This window comes from Pleurodeles waltl, unplaced genomic scaffold (genome assembly GCF_031143425.1).
Source record: "Pleurodeles waltl isolate 20211129_DDA unplaced genomic scaffold, aPleWal1.hap1.20221129 scaffold_144, whole genome shotgun sequence".
NCBI classification, from domain to species: Eukaryota; Metazoa; Chordata; class Amphibia; order Caudata; family Salamandridae; genus Pleurodeles; species Pleurodeles waltl.
The window spans coordinates 209,959-230,232 of NW_027149850.1; the positions used below are offsets into that span (position 1 = coordinate 209,959).

General features: G+C 44.3%; 1 protein-coding gene across 2 annotated transcripts in view; it reads right to left on the bottom strand.

Annotated features, from left to right (window-relative positions):
- Positions 1 to 20,274, bottom strand: part of NRBF2 (nuclear receptor binding factor 2) — a 283,596-nt gene that overhangs the window by 153,656 nt on the left and 109,666 nt on the right. Inside the window, exons 2-3 of one of the 2 annotated variants that reach the window (XM_069218933.1) lie at positions 2,459 to 2,543; positions 1,042 to 1,134 (exon numbers count right to left, since the gene is read on the bottom strand). In XM_069218933.1, the coding sequence (XP_069075034.1) occupies positions 1,042 to 1,057 (16 nt within the window). In that variant the 5' untranslated portion in view covers positions 1,058 to 1,134; positions 2,459 to 2,543. The remainder of the gene's footprint in view (positions 1 to 1,041; positions 1,135 to 2,458; positions 2,544 to 20,274) is intronic. The other variant, XM_069218932.1, reaches the window with a different exon arrangement.

The following is a 20,274-nucleotide window of genomic DNA, read 5'->3' on the forward strand; positions in this document are numbered from 1 at the left end:
TGTGCATATGATATAAGTGGTATAGTAGGAGCTTTGCATGCCTCCTAGTTCAGCCTAAGCTGCTTTGCCATAGCTATCTTCTATCAGCCTAAGCTGCTAGAAACACCTCTTCTCTACTAATAAGGGATAACTGGACCTGGCACAAGGTGTAAGTACCTTTGGTACCCACTATAAGCCAGGCCAGCCTCCTACACTTCGGGCCAGAGATATACAAATTTGGGTTTCCCTAAATATCTCAAGAACTACTGACCCAATTCACACCAAATAAGTGAAAGCGTAATCTGTGTACCGACAGCTAGCTTTCTGACAAATTTGGTGTAATTCCGTCCAGTGGTTCGAGCTGTAGACGTGTCTAAAGGTCCTATGGGAATTAATATGGGAAATGCAATGTTTTTTTATCCCCATTTTTCTCGGCCCCCCCCTTGACGGACCACCCCGAAACTTTCTGTGTGCAACAAGAATCACTGCAACACCTTTTGGGGGAATATTTCGTGAAGATTTGACAAACGGCGCCAAAGATTTAGGCAAGTCAAAAAACGCTTTCTCTATAGAAATATGGTCCTAACTCTATATATATATATATATATATATATATATATATATATATATATATATATATACACACACACACACACACACACACACACACAAACACTAAACCTTCTTCCCCCACTAATAAGTCAAAAGAGGTAATTAGGTCAGTCAGTTCTGATGACCTTGGTAGTTCAGCGTGCCCCACCTACACACACTCCCCTATTCCCTTCTATCTCACTCTGCACTCCCTAGCTGTGTCCTCTGTCTTGGCCTAATGGTCTAACTCTCTCTTCAAATGCTGATCACAACTATGCAAAACCTTGTCACATAATGCTGAACATTTACCTCCACCAGCACACTGTACCACAAAGCATATGTTAAGAAGGTCATCATCCCTAATTGTATAGATCCTTCCCATGTGCTGATTTACTAACCTAACAATTATTTCAGTTATACAAACCTGCAAAAACCGTTTAATAGTCAGGGACCCCTGGAAGTTATTCTTACATTGTGTGATGTGCATTCCGTAGTTCTACCAGTCTCTAAGTGTAATCTCCATCCTCCTCCTCCTTTGCGAAAAACAAACCTTAAAGAAGACGCCTGAAATTAAACATGTAGATCAATTTAAGACCTCATCTAATACTCTTAGAATGTTCCTTGATTATATACAAATACACAAAGAAGCCTCAAATCAATATTGGTGATGTTTTGCTTCCATTATAAAATGCACACAAAACGTTGCTACTTAAACTATTTTTCAACTTTAGTTACAACTTCTCTGAGGCAACATTTAGTGTTCGATGCATGATATTTAAAAAAACAACAAAAAACAGGGAAACCATTACAGGAAACTAACTAAATCATGGGCCCAACTCTTAAATGAAAGTCGCAAAAGTGCACCTTCAGGTGCATGTCTTAGCTTGGTGCAGTTTTACAACTTTCATAATAGGTCTGGATATGATACTCATCGCAAACCTTTATAAATTCTAATTTTCCTGATCAAATATACCTGTGTGTGTAAATGTGGTGAGCGATTGCAAATCCACATTCCGTACACCCCCTTTTTTCCACCCTGGAAAACGTTTTACTCTTGCCCTTGACAGATGTACATTTCTAACCTTTTGCAAGGTGAGAAGAGATTGGATAAGAATTACTAAGAACCCTAAAACAAGTAAGTTTGTGGGTGCACCAATGCATAATAAGAAATGCTGTTATCAGAGTTCTAAATAATGAGAACGCTGCTATTGTCTGTCACCTCACTGCGTGGCACCAAAAGAGACAAGTGTTTTTTCTTTACAGTATACCTACATTTCTGGGGCATCCCGTCCCTTGGACAAGATGGTTTACTAAATTCCACACCCCTCATGACGTTCACAGAGGAAGGAGAACACTCGGCCAAGCAAATTTGGCGGCGAAGAAAAAATGATTAATGGACGGAACAATCAGAACAATAGAGAGGAATGCTACTGAATAAAGAGCAGGCAGGGAACTGGTAAAGGCAAGAAAGCCATCCAAAATTAACAAGGAGGTGAATACTTGAAAACCGAGCTAAACTAGGATTTCCAAGCCCACTTTTTGTTTTATTCTCACCCAGTGCTTAATTTGTAAATAAAAACGCTCAAAGCCCTCCTCTTAAACTTGCAGCTGCTGCAAGGAAATGTGCAAATTGAGGCAACGTAATCCTGAAGCCCTCTCGGGCCTCTTCAATCCATGTAAAGCCACTCATTGCCCCTTCAGCTCACTCCCGCAGCTTTCTGCTTTCTCCCGTTGTGACGCTGTTATGTTTTTCTCTTCCTCTGTCTTTCCCATATGTGTCTTTTGCTCACAGCAAATGCTTGAGGCAGAAAAATAAGCGCCGGCCCTAAAAAAAAGTGCCGGTGCTCAGCACTGGAAACAACAAGCACAAATTAATCACTGTTCTCACCAGATGCTCTTCCGTGACATGCAATTGCTTCTTCGTATTGTCCAGTCGCCAACATTCGATCTGCCTTTCTGCACTGCTGATGAGCCTTTAAATATACACAAAAATAATGCAAGTCTTGTGTTATATTTATTAGCTTATCTAGTTTAAAGAAAGAAAGGTCAAACACAAAAAATACAATGAATAACTACCATATGTAACCATTTAAAGCATACATCACATATCAAAATTCCATATGGGTAAGTTACTTGCCTTCAGTAACATCTTATCTGGTAGATACTCTATCTAGCTGTAGATTCCTTACCCCAGAATTATCCCCAGGCTAAAGACTGGATCCAGAAATTTTAGTGAGCTTACCCCTGCATGTCGTTCAGAATGGAAGTGACGTGTGGTGCCTACATGGACACCACCCCAGCATGCTGATGTTAGCTTCTTTTTGGGACTTTCCAAGCCAGAGCGTAGAGCCACGAGGAACACTGGCGTGGAAGACTAGGCCCTGAAAAGGGAATAGCCTGTTTCTTGAAATCTGTTCGCAGAGAGGGGAGGATGGGTGGGTTGGTAAGTAGTATGCAGCTATATAGAGTTTCTGCCAGATAAGGCGTTACCAAAAGTAAGTAACTTGTCCATCGGATAGACATTTCTAGCAGCAGATTCCTTACCTTAGAATGGATACCCAAGCAATACCCTTCCAGGGGTGGGTGTGTGACACAATTTCACACCAAAAAGCCCTGTAGAACCGAATGGGCAAAGTTCCTGTACCGAAATACCTGAACATCCAGAAAGTAGTGCTTACTAAATATGAGGAGAGACCCAAGTTGCTGCCTGGAAGATATCCAGGACTTGAAACTCTGCATTCTAACACAGTGGTCGTGGCCTTTAGTCTGGTGGAATGAGCATGCAAGCTCGCTGTGGATTGCTTCTTGGCCAACGTGCAGCAGCGTTTAAAGCAGAGCACAATCCATCTGGAGATTGTCTGTTTCTGCTCAGCCTTTCCCTTCTTGGCCCCGATATACCACACAAAGAGTTGATCATCCACCCGGAACTGTTTTGTGCAGTCAAGGGAGAAGGACAATGCTCCTTTTGGATCCAGCCGGTGGAGTATCTTCTCTTTCTTAGAGGGATGCAACGGAGCACAGAAGGTAGGCAAGGCAATGAACTGGCCTACATGGAATGAGGAGACTAGCTTCAGCAAGAAGGATGCATGAGTCTGAAGGACCAGTTTGTCAGGGAAAAACGAAATGTAGGGAGGCTGAGAGAACAGAGTCTGTAGCTCACTGACCCTCTGAGCAGATGTAATTGCCACCAGAAAGGACATCTTGATGTTGAGGAGCCTGAAAAGGCAAGAAAGAAATGGCTCAAAGGGAGTGAACAGTATGAAAGTAAGAACCAAATAAAGGTCCCATTGAGGCATAACAAATGGAACTGCGGGAATATGTGCTGCAGACCTTTAAGAAATCTATTTACAATAGGGGTCTTGAAGAGAGAAGGTTGAAAAGCGGAGGTGGCAGATAGATTACCCTTTAAGGTACCCAATGCAGAGTCCTGCTGGGCCAGGTGAAGGATTAATAAAAGAACCTTGGAAAGGGGAGCAGATTAGGGATCAACCAGCTGCTCAAGCACACTATGCCACAAATGTATTCCAAGGGCCAGCATCTACCTTCTTGGAGTGACACCAAGCTGGCAAGATAACATCAAAGACTTTGGGCGAAAGGTCAAAATCTGTCAACTACTGCCACTCAATCTCCAGGAATGAAGGCAGAGTGAGGACAGGTTCAGGTGGAGATTCCTTCCCTATTGTTGTGACAGAAGATCCTCTCAAAGGGGCAGACTGATTGAAGGACCATCGGCAATGCTCAACAGCTTGGAATACCAGACTCCCATCCCGGAGCCAGAAGGATGACTTGGGCCAGGTCATTCCTGATCTTCTTGAGAACTCTGGGCAAGAGGGTATGGATGGAAAGGCATACAGGAGGCCTGAGCTCCACTCAAGCTGAAAAGCATCTCCAAGCGAGAACTGCCTTGGAAACTCTTGCGATTAAAACTGCTGACATTGCGCATTCTCAGTGGTGGCAAACCGAGCTAACCAGGGCCATACCCTCTGCTGAAAGTGACCTTGTACCACCTCCGGATAGATGCCATGTGTGATCCACTAGGCATCTGCGGCTGAGTTCATCCCTTCTGGCGTTCAGAGATCCCACCAGATGCTGAACCACCAGGTATATACCGTTATGTTCCAGCCATGTTTAGAGGTGCAGATCCTCTTGAGAAAGGGTCCACCACACTGCCCCACCCTGTTTCACTACCACATGGCAGTGGTGTTGTCCATGAACATTTGAACTAGCCTTCCCTTGATGGAGGGTAGAAAGGCTTTTAATCCTAGACAGATTGCACAAAGCTCGAACAGGTTGATGTGGAATCCAGATTCTGCTGGAGACCAGAGTCCACTGATCTCCACCTCTTCCAGATGGCCACCTTATTCCAGGAGTGACACATCTGTCACTACTGTCAGATCTTGTTGGGAAAGGGTGGAGGGGTCTGCCAGTGACCCAATTATAGTCCGGTAACCACCACTGCAGGTCTTTTGCTGTGCCATCTGAGATCTGGACCATGTTGGAGAAATTCCATGAGTACCGCACCTACAGGAGCTTCAGATCGCACTGCAGTGCTCACATATGCCAGCAGGCATGTATCACAAGCAGGATGCAGGAAGCCATGAGGCCCAGCAGCTTCAGAGTCAGTCTCAATGAAACCGAGGATAGAGGCGGAAACATAGATATAATAGCCTGTATATCTTGGACTCGCCATTCGGGAGGATAAGCCAAAAACTGCACTATGTCAAGGACAGCTCCAATGAAAGGAAGAGTCTGAGAAGAGGTCAGGTGTGACTTCGGCACTTTGGTGGTGAACCCTAGCAAGTGTAAGAGGTCCGCCATAGTCTGGAGGTGGGAGAGGACTGCCTGGGATAAGCTTGCCTTCAACAGCTAGTCATCGAGATAGGGGATGACTGGCACCCCTGATCTCTGCAGATGAGCTGCAACCACCGCCATCACCTTGGTGAACACCCAATTGGCACTGGTAAGACCAAAGGAATGCACAGTGAATTGAAAGTGCTAGTGGCCTACTGTGAACTGCAGGTAACATCTGTAGGCAGGCAGGATGGGGATTTTGAAGTATGCATCCTGGAAGTCCAACACTACCTTCCAGTCTCCCAGGTCCCGGGCAGACAGAACTTGAGCAAGTGTGAGCCTTTTATAATTTCTACTTTTTTAGGAAGAAATAGGGTGCAGGTCTAGGATAGGACGAAGGCCTCTGTCCTTAATGGGCAACAGAAAATATTGGGAATAGCAACCTCAACCTACTTCAGATGTTGGCACACTCTCTATGACTCCCTTGGCCAATAGAGCTGTCACTTCCTGGTGGAGGAAGGAGAGATGGCCCTTCGTCAGCCTGTCATAAGTGGGTGGCATGTGTGGAGGGGTAGCCGTGAAGGGGAGGAAATAGCCTCTTCAAACAATCTGGAGAACTCAGCAGTCTAATTTTATTGACCTTCAGTGGTGCAGGTGATGGCATATTCTGCTGTCTACTGGTTGCCAATGATGGTCGGAGGTCAAACTAGTGGAGTGGTGGACTGGGCTGACCTCTGGCTGCCTGACCCACAGGGTCTCTGGGTGCTGCACCTTCAGCCATGCAGAGGGTGGGAAGCTTACGGACGGGTGGTGGGTGGGTCGGATAAAGACACAGCTGCAAGCCCCTTCTGTGGCCACAAAAGGAGCAAAATATAGGCTGGAGTTAATGGTGCACCAAGGAAAGGCCCAAGGATCTGGCCATAGCTCTGCTGTCTTTGAAGTGCTCCAGCAATGAGCCCACCTCGTTTCCAAAGGGACGGGAGCCATCAAAGAGCATGTCCATAAGACAAGTTTGAGGTGTATGGCTTCATAGATTTCTCAGAGTTGGGCAGGGGTCGCTCTGGTCCCGGAAACTCGGAGAGGCATGCAGGAGGCTCAGGCATAGGCTCAACCACAGAGCTAGCCCTCCAGTGACGACACTCCCTCATCTTGCGATGACTTCGACACACAGGGTTAAATAGAAGACCTCTTCAACTTCTTGCTTTTTTTCTTTTTGTGGGACTTACTGGAGTGGGATAAATTTGAAATCAATGCAGGTATTGGAGTTGTAGTAACACTCAAGGCACCAGAGACAGATGAAATGCGGGGCCATCACCAACATTTGTCGGTGAAAGGCACCGCAGGGCTTAAATCCAGCCTTTCTCGTTGACATCCCTGCCACACCAAGAAAAGAAAATCGTGACAAAAAGTTAAAAAAAGGACAGTCATGCAATACAAATTCCTCACGTTAACGTGGAAGACAAGAATACTCTTACCTAGTACACCATATCGATACAAAAAATTCAGATTTGCACAAAAGTAGGACATGCTGTAAAAACCACTTTACTAATAAAATACATGCATCAGAACGATATGCATTCATATTTGATATTATCGTAAACAAAGAAGCTTATTTCACACCAGGCGTTACACAAAAGCTAGAAATTGAAAACGTGAACAAGTGTTTGCAATGCAATAGGTCTCACATTTGCTTGAGTTAGAGCTGGTGGCATTGTAAATTCATAACTGGACTTTTCTTGCCACATAAATTGGTCAACCCTACCTCATAATTTCGTCTGTTCCTGCCACATATTTCCACTAGCCCTGCATATAACTAAAGCACTTCAATTTACCTTCTTCCTCGATCTGCAGCAAAAATGTTGCCATTTAGCACCCTAATTTAAATCTGCCATGCTAATTCCAATAGAATACTCCTTTCACCACCACACCATCATAGTTGCTGGCTAACTGGCCAGCAGCTGCACTTCTCACAATATTAATTTTTCTGAATTATTTGCAAACTTAAAAAAAGTTTATACAAAATTGTTTATATCTCGGATTGATTACAAATGACTAAAAACGCTGCCACACTTGTTGCAGCAGCACAGTGGCACATCTGTGTGTACACATAAATGTTCACATTCACACCTAGGGTGACCACCTGACATTGAGGCAAATTCTGGACAGGACTGTAAAAAATTCAGGACAAAGGGTCAAAATTCAGGACAAAAATTCAGGACAAAGGGTCAAAATTCAGGACAAAAATTCAAGAACTAAACGTCAGTTTTACAGACACGCGCAAGAGAGGCCATGTCTCACTATGTTGTCAGTGCATTTATTTACTCTTTTTTAACATAGCACTATTTATTCACTGTGGACCTTTGTGATTGCCTCCTGGGGTGCTACATTCAGGTGTCACATTACGTCCTTATTCAGTAGAAATTTAATGCCCTTCACGGCAAGGCCATCACCCTACCCAAATCTACCCGATCTTTCCTGAAGAGAAAGTAACAGCAAAATTTTGATTATGTTTCTGAACATTTCAAAACCCCTGGCAAACAGTTTGGGAAACATTAAGGTAATTAACCTTATGCTAGTTTAAACAAATTGAACAAAAACATCTGGCTTACCCCAACCGCCCATGGACTTTCAACCTAATTTTTTTTAAAGAGGCAGGGCAGATAGTGTGGGTGACAGTCTCACACCTAATGACAGGATGTGATGTACCCATAACTTGTCTGTAGTCGCCCTGCACTAGAGTGTATGTTTGGGACTCTACATTTATCTCGGAAATGGGAGCCCGGACTACCAATCAAAGATAATAAAAGAGTAGGATGAAATTGAGATCACATGGGAGATCCACAGCAAGTAATTCAAAGGGTTGTTGCTAACAACTGGATAAATAAAGAATAGAAGAACAAGGTGGGACAATTCCTAAAATCAGACAAGATGGGTCCACCAAGACTATTTGAAGGTATTGGGTACCTGGGGCGTTGTCTGCACACAGGAGCGAAACAGAAGGGGCACTGTCAAGTGGTTGAACAATCAACACCCATCCACCTTGGCAAACTCTTCTGGTGCAATGGTTCTTTGTTAGTGCTTGTGAAGGGTGAGCAGGGGCCAGACCCCTTGCAAGGTTGTGCAAGGAAATTGCCCGCTTTGCCCATGTCTTTATATGGTTTTGAAATTGAGCAAAAGCCAAACTAGAGATCTGGGTTATCCCTAAGTGTCAAGTACACATAGAATCTTCAAAATATTTGGGATGTAAATTGCACAAACAAAATTTTAAATGTTTTAAATTTAATTAGTGTTTCTTTAACATATGGCACTGTTTTCGCCTTCATACACAGTTAGATCTCAGATTGAACTGGGAACCAGTTACCTTTTGATACCTAGTGATTAATATCTACCATTCTTATACTGATTTCGAGGATGAAAATCTCGGCAGAGCGAACGGTCCCTCCAAGCCCAGTTTGCTTTTTGGTCTTCTCTTCTGCTTTCTGTAGAGGCCATGTGGCACTAGCGAAGACGGTGTGCTACCCCAATGATAGTATTATTTTGCAAACCTTCCCCTGCTCATCCTTCATTCCTTCTTCAGACAGGCCACACATCTGATATGGTCGCTGCAACGCCATCAGGAGCTCTTTCCACTCTAAAGCTAACTGGGACTGCGGGTGGATTAGATCTTCTGGACTTAGAATGCTTTTATTCAGCTGCAGATGTCCAATGAGTGGCTCACTGGCTTTCTGCCCACCTCCCGGCATGAGATGGGGTTTACCAGTAAAGACTTTTAAGGAAGGCTTAATGCAATGCTCATCGTTTCCTACTGACCATTCTATGGATTACCATCCGGGGTTATCATGCATGGCTTTCTCTTGCCTTGCCAGAACCTGTAAACTCACTGACACGAATAAACCCTATGCTCCTGCACTACCTTTGCTAAGCCTTCCCACCCCCACAGGATGGCTGTGCTTAGAGCAACTCCATCAGTGGCATGTTGCAGGTGTCTTAAAATTGGGGACTTTGTTTCTGAACAGTGAGCTACTAAATTTCCAAACCCTTGTGGCAGACTACCATCTTCACCCCAGTCAACTCCTTACTTACAACCACCTTATATAATCATTAAATGCCCTATTTTATGTCTGCTACCTAGCACTAACCCTACAAGAGGTGTGCCAGAAGCTCTGTACAATAGGAAATGGTGGCAAACTGATAGAATGGGTGTACAAACCTATCCTGCAACATGAAAACCACTCCAGGTCTTCTTGTCATACTACCTGGGTGATTGATGTAGCCAAACCTCTGCAAGATATGGACTAAAATACTGGACTTTCCCCACAAAGTATCCCACAGCTGTCACTTTAAGTAAATTCATAGTGCTTCCTTGTGAATGCATTCTGCCCGTTGCTTGCCTTTGGCCTTGTGGTTTGTAACTCACAATTTGTTGCTTTCAATTTGCTGGCTTTATTTGTTTTAGGCTATGCAGCTTGAATTCATCCCTTCCCTTGCCAAAACCTTATTTACAGTATCCTGCCGAGTGCTCCCTTTCTATAAACAGGCCTGTAAATCTTGTTCTTATCTTATCATATTTGCTGTGCATTCAAAGAACAAAGTCAAATGTCAGGCTCTGTCTTCGGTGGGAACTTAGTGTTTACTTTCCTTTCTCTGACTTCAAAGTGAGAGGATTTATGCAACAATCTTGCTGGATACTGGGGTTAGGAAAGAGTTTTTTTTATCACATGACTTCAATAGACTTCAGAATATATCAGAATTAGAAGTACAAATCAAGCACATTTTTGTTAATTCTGAACTGTGCTGGAAACAAATACCTTTACATGATTAAAACAAATCATTGCATTAGGTGATGCAATTTCCACACATCATCGTCTGTGCACAATATAGTTTGATTTGAAAAACTGTATATCTGTGCAAATGTAATGGTCATTTCAATCAAAAATGTGTTGTCTGTAATGGCAGTGTGTTACCACACCATGCATGCTCCACTCCACTCTGCTCTGCACCACTCCACAATACTCTGTATCACTCCACTTTACGCCACTCCATGCCATTGTTCTCTTCTCTATTCAGAACCACTCCACATTATGCCACAGCACTCTATGCTACTTCACACTATGCCTCTCTACTCTACTCTGTTCTACTCTACTCTGTACTACTCTACTCTAAGCCACCGCACTTTGTGCCTCTCTACACCACTGCACTCTGCTCGTCTGCACGCCATACCACTCCAGTCTAGGCAACACCAATCTAATCCGCACAACTCCACTCTCTGCCACTCTGCAACGCTGCACTGTACGCCACTGCACTCTAAGCTAATACACTCTATGCTAATGCACTTTACTCTGTAACACTCAACTCTATGCCCCTGCACTCTACATCAATACACTGTACATTATTCTAATCTACTCTGCACCTCTTCACTCTATGCCACGGCACTCTACACTACTTTACTCTATGCCATCACACTCTATGCCACTTTATGCAACTCCACTCTAACCTGCACTTCTCCACTCTAAGCCACCTCACTCTACTGTGAAATAATCTACTTTATGCCACTGCACTCTGTGCCACTGCATTCTATGCCACTGCACTCTACCCTGCACCTCTCCACTCTATGCAACTGCAATCTACTCTGAAACAATATATTCTACGCCACTGTACTCTATACCACTCTGACCACTGCACTCTAGTTCAATGCACTCTACACCACTGCAAGCTGACACACTGCAACACTGCTCTGGCCAGCACTATACTCTACACCACTCTGCTCTGTACTACTGCATTTTGCACCAATATACTCTATTCCACTGCATTCTATGCCACTCTACTCTGGCCAATGCCACTCTATGCAACTGCACTCTACACCAGTGCACTCTAAACAACTGCACTGCCCTTTACTCTACACCACTGTACTCTATGCCACTGTTCTCTGTACCACTGTACACCACTGCACTGACACTCTACTCTGCAACTCTGCACTCTACACCACTCTACTCTATGCCACTGCACTCTAGGCACTATACTGTACACCACTCTACAATACTCCACTCTACACCACTACACTCTATGCCAGATGAGTCTACTCTGCACTCTATGACACTGCATCACTATGCATTACTGCACTCTCTGCTACTCTATTGTATGCCACTCTACTCCACTGCACTCTATGTAACTCTACCCCATGCCACACTATGCCACTGCACTCTGCGCCAATGCACTCTAAACAACTGCACTGTACGCCACTGCCCTCTACTCTGTACCACTGTACTCTACGCCACTGCTCTGTGCCACTCTACTCCACTCTACATCACTGCACTGACACTCTATTCTGCAGTGTTGCACTCTCCACCACCGTACTATACACCAATGTACTATGTACTACTGCATTCTATGCCACTGCACTCTATGTCACTCTACTCTGCATCACTCAACTCTACAGCACTTTGCCCTACTCTGCACTACTCTACACTACACCACTGCACTCCCTGCAACGCGAGTCTACTCTGCAATCTATGCCACTACACCACTCTACACTACTGCTCTCTCTGCTATTCTATTGTATGCCACTCTACTCCACTGCACTCTATGCCACTCTGCTCTGTCCCATGCCACTGCACTCTAAACCACTGCACTCTACGCTAACGCACTCTAAACAACTGCACTGTACTTTGCACTACTGGGCTCTACGCCACTGCTCCTATGCTACTCTACTCCACTCCACACCACTATGCCACTAGCTTTAAGCCATGCTGAACAGTAGCTTCTCTGGTGTATAACATGGCTAATGGCTAAAACACATTAGCAAAGCCAATAACTCTTTCGTAGATGAGACCTATTGGCTTTGCCAATGTTTGTTAGTACTATGAGGTACGGAGGTACCTGAAAGAACTGTGAAAAATATAATTACATCATAATAAAGGCTGCTACAAAATGCACAAATACATTTCGGTTAAATAAAAAAAAGTGCTTCTCAAGTACAGATTTGAATAATATACAGTGTATACCTAGTGATAAAAAAAATTATAACACTCCATTAAAACCACACACTCCACAGCTCACCTTGGAACACCATTACAATACCTCTCTGAAAGAAATATCTTTGCCACCAGAAAACTTCAAGTGACTCCTTTTAGTAAAGTCAATGCAGGTTTTCAAGTCCCTTTGTATTTGCAGATTTACTAGTTGCCCACATTTGCATGTCTTTAGGGAAGGAGACCCCCTGGCAAGAAGGCCTTTTCTTATCTTTCTGACCCTCCCTCCCTCCCTCAGAGCACAGGAGACCCCCTGCCTTCCAGCCCAGCTGGGGAAACTCCTCTGCTGGTAATTTCGCCCTGCCTCGTTGCCCTTTAGGTGAAAGGATAAAATTACGGACAAATGCCGTCCGTTAAAGCATTCATCACGGACAACGGACAGCAGGGCGAAATTACGGACAGTCCGTGAAATTTACGGACGGGTGGTCACCCTACCACAGACACAAACACATGCAGGCAGATACAAACATGCACACGCAATCTCATATACAATGCACACAGATGAGCACGTTCGCACATACAGTACATGCGGGCACATCACACATCACAACAGAGTCAGAAACTTGAATTGTTGTAAGGTACAACTCCAAGATGGACAGTGGCTTCTATGCTCTTGAGGACAGGTGGACTTGGAAAGTGTGAGGTGTTCACTATTTTGGCCAACATAAATAGAACAGAAAGGGCAAGCCCAACCTCCTTGAAGTGAGATGAGGTCCTCTGTCAAGAAAACTTAAAAAAATGGGACTGAATGGTGCACTTTACAACAGGTCTTAAAAACAGATTTGAAAGCACACTCTTGAAATATTTCAAAACTGTGATATTGTGCCAAGAAAGCCCACCCCTGTACATACGGTTTATGGTTAATTAATCCCAAAAACCTTTTAAACCCCGATATTAAAACAGTGCATTTTTAAGCATGAGCTCCTCTAATAGTGATTAAAATGTACTAAATTCTACAAGCAGTTCAAACAAGGTGTGCAACCTGATATAACCTCGTCAGTTTCCAAAAGGTACATAACTTCTTCTTTCTTTGCTTTCTACTTACTTTCATCTTCTCACTGTTCTTCTTGTAAGTAGATTCACAGTCATATGTTATGAGTGATAATCTACTTGAAAAGGGCATAGTGGAAACATTAAAAGTTACGAAGAACTCAGACTCCTTTAGACAGCAGATCTAGCCCTCAGATTAGTCACCACAGAGATTCAAACAGCTGCAGTGTATCTTAGGTTACACCAAACCAACAGCCTCAGACATCAGAGAGAAGCAGTAACGTGTATATATATATATATATATATATATATATATATATATATATATATATATATATATATTGTAAAGGCACACATTGCACCAGTAGTAGCTGGTATTGAAGGTGCTACTAATTGTGTGGAAGTGAGAATGTGCAAAAGCAGAATGCTGTCATTCACATTCAGATAAACCAATGAGTGAAGTGGGCTGACCCTGTGCACGATGCGGAATGTTGTGGTGGGGGAAACGAAATGTGAATGCCATTACAGCACACCAATAATGAAGGTGACTTCCTGAAAGCGCTTATAAGCGTGTATGTACAGTAAATATATATTTATTAAAAACAAAAACTCCTTGGTGTAGTGCTTCTGTACTTATCTTGTTTTCAGCACTTACATAACATATCAAGAATGCACTTCTGAGTTCAAAGAAGACTTTTATTGTTGTTAATTCTTCCCCAACCGCAATTTCGTAAGTGACGAATTAGTAGATTTCAAGCACACTTTCAATTAAAACACAGTTGCAAAGTACACAGCAGGTTATATTTATAAGATATTGAATGCAAAGCAAAACAAATACTTCACCGTGTGAGAAACTATTTACAGCTTCATCTTTCTAGGGTCTGCAAGCTGATGACTCCTGTCAGCTGCGAGAAAGAGATTTATCTACCCACACGGGATACTGGCAACTGGCACCTAGTTCCAGTACGAAGTCAGGCAGATTCGAATCTAATTCTCTGAAGCCTGTGACATCCGTTACAAAGGTGTGCCCCCTCCTCTCAGACTCTGGAAAACTACGCAAGCCTTTGGAGACTGGCCAGATGTCCTAGACTGCTCCTCTTCCCAAGCTCAAGCAGAGAGAAAAACACCCAATGTACCCTCTCTTATCAGGTCTAGTCTACTGTGAGAAGAAAACAGCTTGGTTCATCTTGTGCAAAAACACAGCTTGGAAAAATACAGCTTGGATTCTCAACTGCAATGTCTAACTCCACGTTAAAGGCAATAGGCAGCTAACCTAAATATCAAATGCAATGTCTAATGTCATATCAAAGCCAATAGGCAGCTGAGCTGAATACAAAATGCAATGTATAATATCATGTCAAAGCTAATAGGCAGCTGAGCTGAATACAAAATGTAAGGTCTAATATCATGTCAAAGCCAATAGGCAGCTGAGCTGAATACAAAATGCAATGTCTAATATCATGTCAAAGCTAATAGGCAGCTGAGCTGAATACAGCATGTCAAAGCCAATAGGCAGCTAAACTGAATACATCATGTCAAAGCCAATAGGCAGAATACAGAATGTAATGGCTAATGCAATGTCAAAGCCAATAGGCGGCTAAACTGAATACAGAAAGTAATGGCTAATGCCATGTCAAAGCCAATAGGCGGCTCAACTGAACAAAACATATAACGTGCTACTGGTGAACATTGAGCAACTAATATGCGCAGTGGTGAAACACAAAGTCATTGGTCAAACATAACTAATCGCACCACACTTGGTTAACCCAGACCTAATTAATATGCAAGTTCTTTCATGCATTCTCAAACACCAGCTTGCCATTTTTTTACAAACACATCCATTTACACTCTGTTACACCCAATTTTAATTGCAGGTCAAACCAAATATGTCAGCTAAAGCTTGTTGTCTGTAAATAAGTATTTCTGTTCCCAAATACTATATCTTTTTTCAGAGAAATTAGTTGTTCCTAAGTATCACCATGTCATATTCACCAGGTACTTGCATGGACCACTGGGTGTCTGGGCAGCGTTTGCCTAACTAGCCCAGGTTAGCCATCACCCACCTCCCCATACACCATGGTATTCAACACACATCTGAGATGTCTGGCTTATGCCCACAAACTAGCGGGGGCTACCATAAAGGCAGGCCCTTTATTTCACCACGGCGCCCTCCCTCTATGCATGGGTTGGTCCTGGGCCACCACTTTACAAAGGATGTCCTGAGTCACAACACACCAGGCCCTCCTTTGCAACAGCAGTGGTTACAATTATGCCAAGTGCAGCCACCACTTTATAGAGAATGGCCAGCATTATGCCTTGGGTGGCCACCATGATTACCTATCAGGGCACACCTGGCATCGTGTTGAGTAACGCAGAATTATCGGACGAATTAGTGAATGGATATTTATGGTATACACTGTGAACTTTACAACATGTAAGCACTTCACTGCTTAAAACGATGGGTGTAGCAGTGTCTGTATGAGGCTGGCCTGGTTTGTAGTGGGTACCTTGGGTACCTACACCTTACACTAGGTCCAGTTATCCCTTATTAGTGAAAAGTAGTAGTGTTCTAGCAGCTATAGAAGAGCAGCTTAGGCTGAATTAGGAGGCATGAAAATCTCCTGCAATACCACTTCTAGTTACACAGTACTTATACACAAGTAAAGACAATACTTAGTGTTACCAAAAATAAAGGTATTTATTTGGCTGACACAGTACTAAAAATATCTTCTGGAGGTAAGTATTATACACTATATATACACTAGACACCAACCATAGACAAGTAAATAGTCATAGAACAATGCAAACAATAGGAAATGCTATAGATTGCAATGGGAGAAAATAGGTCTAGGGGCAACACAAACCACATACTAAGAAAGTGGAATGAGAATCAGTAATTCCCCCCTAGACAAGTGTAGTGTGTGCAGAATCACTGAGAGAGTAAGAATACAGTAGAGGTAAGTCAATTACCCAAACCCAGAGCCCAGAAAAGCAGGAGTAAAGTACTGCAAGTTTCCTTAGGACACACTACACCTCGTGATTGGGATTATGCAGTAACCAACCAAGCCTGCAAACAACAACTGCTGGATTCCTGGACCTGAAGACCTGCAAAGGAAGGGGACCAAGTCCAGAAGTCGATAGAAGTTCCAGGAAGGACAGGAGCCCCTGCCAACCCAGAAGAGGGTGCAAAAGAAGAGTCCACGGTTAGTCGAAGACTGCAGAAATGCACCCTAGGAAGATGCCAGCGGGTTCCTGCATGATGCAAAGGATGTCCCACGACATGAAGATTGTTGCAGACGTGATTTCGTGTTGGAAGTCGCCAACAAGCCTTGGCTACGACAAAAGTGCGTTTTGCATCAAAATGGCGCTGGATGGACCCAGGAGGGACCTGGGGGCCTCAACTCTGTGTGAGGAGGAAGAGGGGGCTCTCAGGATGCCAGCCAGCACCCCAGGAGGTCCCAGAACACGGGGACAAAGGAGGTGCAAAACACAGTTGATGTAGCACAACAAAGAAAGATCCCACACCGCCGGAGAACAACTCAGCGAGTTGAGCGTCGCAGGATGGACAGCTGGGGACCTGGGCCAGGCTGTGCACGAAGGAAATTTGCAAATAGTGCACAGAGGCCTCAGGAGGTGAAGAAGACGCAGTACATAGGGGTACCGTCGCTCTCTGGGTAGGCAAGGTCTTCCCTCCTCCAAATTACATCAGCAGGACCTCAGGACAGTCTATGTTGATGATGTCCACCCTCTGTGTCCTTAGGAGCACGATCGTCGCTGTGACAGGAGTCCAAGCGTACCGGTCGTCATCTTGGAAGGTGCCTGCTGGAGCAGGGGAGTGACTCCGTCACCCCACGGGAGATTTCTTCGGTCCTTCTGGTACAGGATGAAGACAGGGAGTCCCCAGAGCATGCACACCGTGTAAACTGTTGCAGATGCTGATTTCGAGCTGAGGTTGGAGAAGAAAAGTATCCCTTATGGATACTTTGTTGCAGTTACAGCGGTTCCTGGAGCAGGTCAGAGGATGATGAAGTAGTTGCAGAGAATTCCTGAAGGAAACTTACAAGCAGAATCTGAAGAGAACCCACAGGAGAGACCCTAAATAGCCCTGAGAAGAGGTTTGGTTACCTTATCAAGTATGGGCCTACCAGGAAGGGTATCTGACGTCACCTGCTGGCACTGGCCACTCAGAGCCCTTTAGAGTGCCCCCACACCTTGCAAACCAAGATGGCTGAAGTCTGCGACACACTGGAGGAGCTCTGGGCACCACCCCTAGGGTGGTGATGGACAGGGGAGTGGTCACTCCCCTTTCCTTTGTCCAGTTCCGTGCCAGAGCAGGGGACAATGGGTCCCTGAACCAGTGTAGACTGGCTTATGCAAAGAGGGCACCATCTGTACCCTTCAAAGCATTTCCAGAGGCTGGGGGAGGCTACCCCTCCCAGCCTGTAACACCTATTTCCAAAGGAAGAGGGTGTAACACCCTGCTCTCAGAGAAAATGCTTTGTTCTGCCTTCCTGGGACTGGGCTGCCCAGACCCCAGGAGGGCAGAACCCTGTCTGTGAGGTGGCAGCAGCTGTAGCTGCAGTGCAAGCCTCAGGGAGCTGGTTTGGCAGTACTGGGGGTCCATGGTGTAGCCCCCAGGATGCATGGAATTAGCTCCCCAATACCAGATTTGGAATGGAGGGGGGGGACAATTCCATGATCTTAGACATGTTACATGGCTATATTCGGAGTTACCATTGTGAAGCTACATATAGGTATTGACCTATATGTAGTGCACACGTGTAATGATGTCCCCGCACTCACAAAGTCTGGGAAAATGGCCCTGAACTATGTGGGGGCACCTTTGCTAGTGCAAGGGTGCCCTCACACTTAGTAACTTTGCACCTAACCTTCAGCAAGTGAAGGTTAGACTTACAGGTGACTTATAACTTACTTAAGTGCAGTGAAAATGGCTGTGAAATAACATGTTATTTCATGCAGGCTGCAATGACAGGCCTGTGCAAGGGTTTGTCAGAGCTCCCTATGGGTGGCAAAAGAAATGCTGCACCCCATATGGATCTCCTGGAGCCCCAATGCCCTCGGTACCTAGGTACCATATACGAGGGACTTATAAGGGGGGTCCAGTGTGCCAATTTAAATTGGTAAATGAAGTCACTAGCCTACAGTGAGAAATTTAAAGGCAGAGAGAGCATAAGCACTGAGGTTCTGATTAGCAGAGCCTCAGTGACACAGTTAAACACTACACAGACACACACATTAGGCCATAAACTATGAGCACTGGGGTCCTGACCAGCAGGATCCCAGTGAGACAGGCAAAAACATTCTGACATACAGGTAAAAATGGGGGTAACATGCCAAGGAAGATGGTACGTTCCTACAGTGTTCGCTTTAAAACATGAAATTAAACATTGCTTCACATGTCTCTTTTTCAATAAGTGACTCAGTGCCAGTGGCCTGTCGATTCAACAAGGCCCAAAAGTGAGGAGACACAGGGACAGCTTGGCTGCCACGTGCAGTTTGCTGCCCCCCTAAAAGTCACTGCTAGAGCACCCCAGTACACAGATGTTTTAAGGCATGGTCAAAGTGGGCTCTGGCCCCGGGCCCTGATAGATCCAGCTCTGTTCTGCAGAGCTTTGCCGTACTGACCTTGAATAATTCCTGAACATATTGTTCGAAACACCATTTTCCTTTAGTTTATTTTCAATGTTTGTGACCGATGGGAGTCTATCAGAGACATTTTGCAAAAAAATGTTTGTTTTTCAACACCATCCAACATCCATAAACAAAGTTTTGATCACAAACGGACCTCACACATGAGAAATGGGAGAGTGACACAGAGATTATTTGCAGTAATATTAGTGAGCTGCAGCTGTGTTTCATTACTGAAAACACAGATCACTATCCCTGAATGTTAGATGTAAACACATTTAGAATTTGGACCTGTGGCCCTGTACACGGTCAGTTACCTGGTCCAAGAGGGCGAGAAACAGCAGAACTGGATCATAAATTCCAAACTGTTCCGAACATACAGAAAAAATGTATGAAAGGCTTTTTTTTAGTGAGGATAGGGAAGCTTCAGAGGAAGGTTTGAAGCGATGAGAGGGTGGGCAGAGAGGAAAGGGGTGGTGGTGGAGGAGAGTTGAATAGTTTCTGGTTCAGTTGGGAAAGCAGACACATAGCTATAAAGATTTCTATCAATTTAGCAAACGAGGTTAAGAGACCCTGCCTTTCTATTTGCACACACTTTATGTGGATTAAAAGTCAGGGTGTCTCTCATGTTTGCTAAACTGCAACCGCATTTTAATGCTATGTTGTGTTTGCACTTAATAAAAATGTTAGCTTTTTTTTTTGCCTTTGTGCAAATTAAGAGTTGACGGCAGACAGATGCTGTACAGGGATGTTTAAAAATAATACTGAAAGTCAGAGAAAAAACACTTTACCTAAAATTGCGTCTTTCACCCACTCCTCCCCCAGCGAAGACCCTCTTGTCAGTTTTTGCAGATTACAATGCTCACAATGGAGTAGCATGCTTCATATACTGCCTTCTGTTTCAAAACAAAGGCTCAGCATGGAACACCGGGGAGGAGATTTCAGTGACTGTGAGCAGGACCTGAATGAAAGTGCACTGGTTGCAGGGTAACATCAAGCACGTGTGCTGCAACAGAAACAATCAGTTTAAGTAATATTTATGGTTAAAAGTAACACTGTTTTATGCCCTTTATTAAGCAGCATGGCCGTTTAATGCTGCTGATAAAAGAGGAGATACAGATGTGTCACCTTGTACAAGGCTGGCCTGGTTTGTAGTGGGTACCTAAGGTACTTACACCTTATACCAGGTCCAGTTATCCCTTATTAGTGAAATGTAGTCAGTGTCTATAAGCCAGGCTGTCTAGAG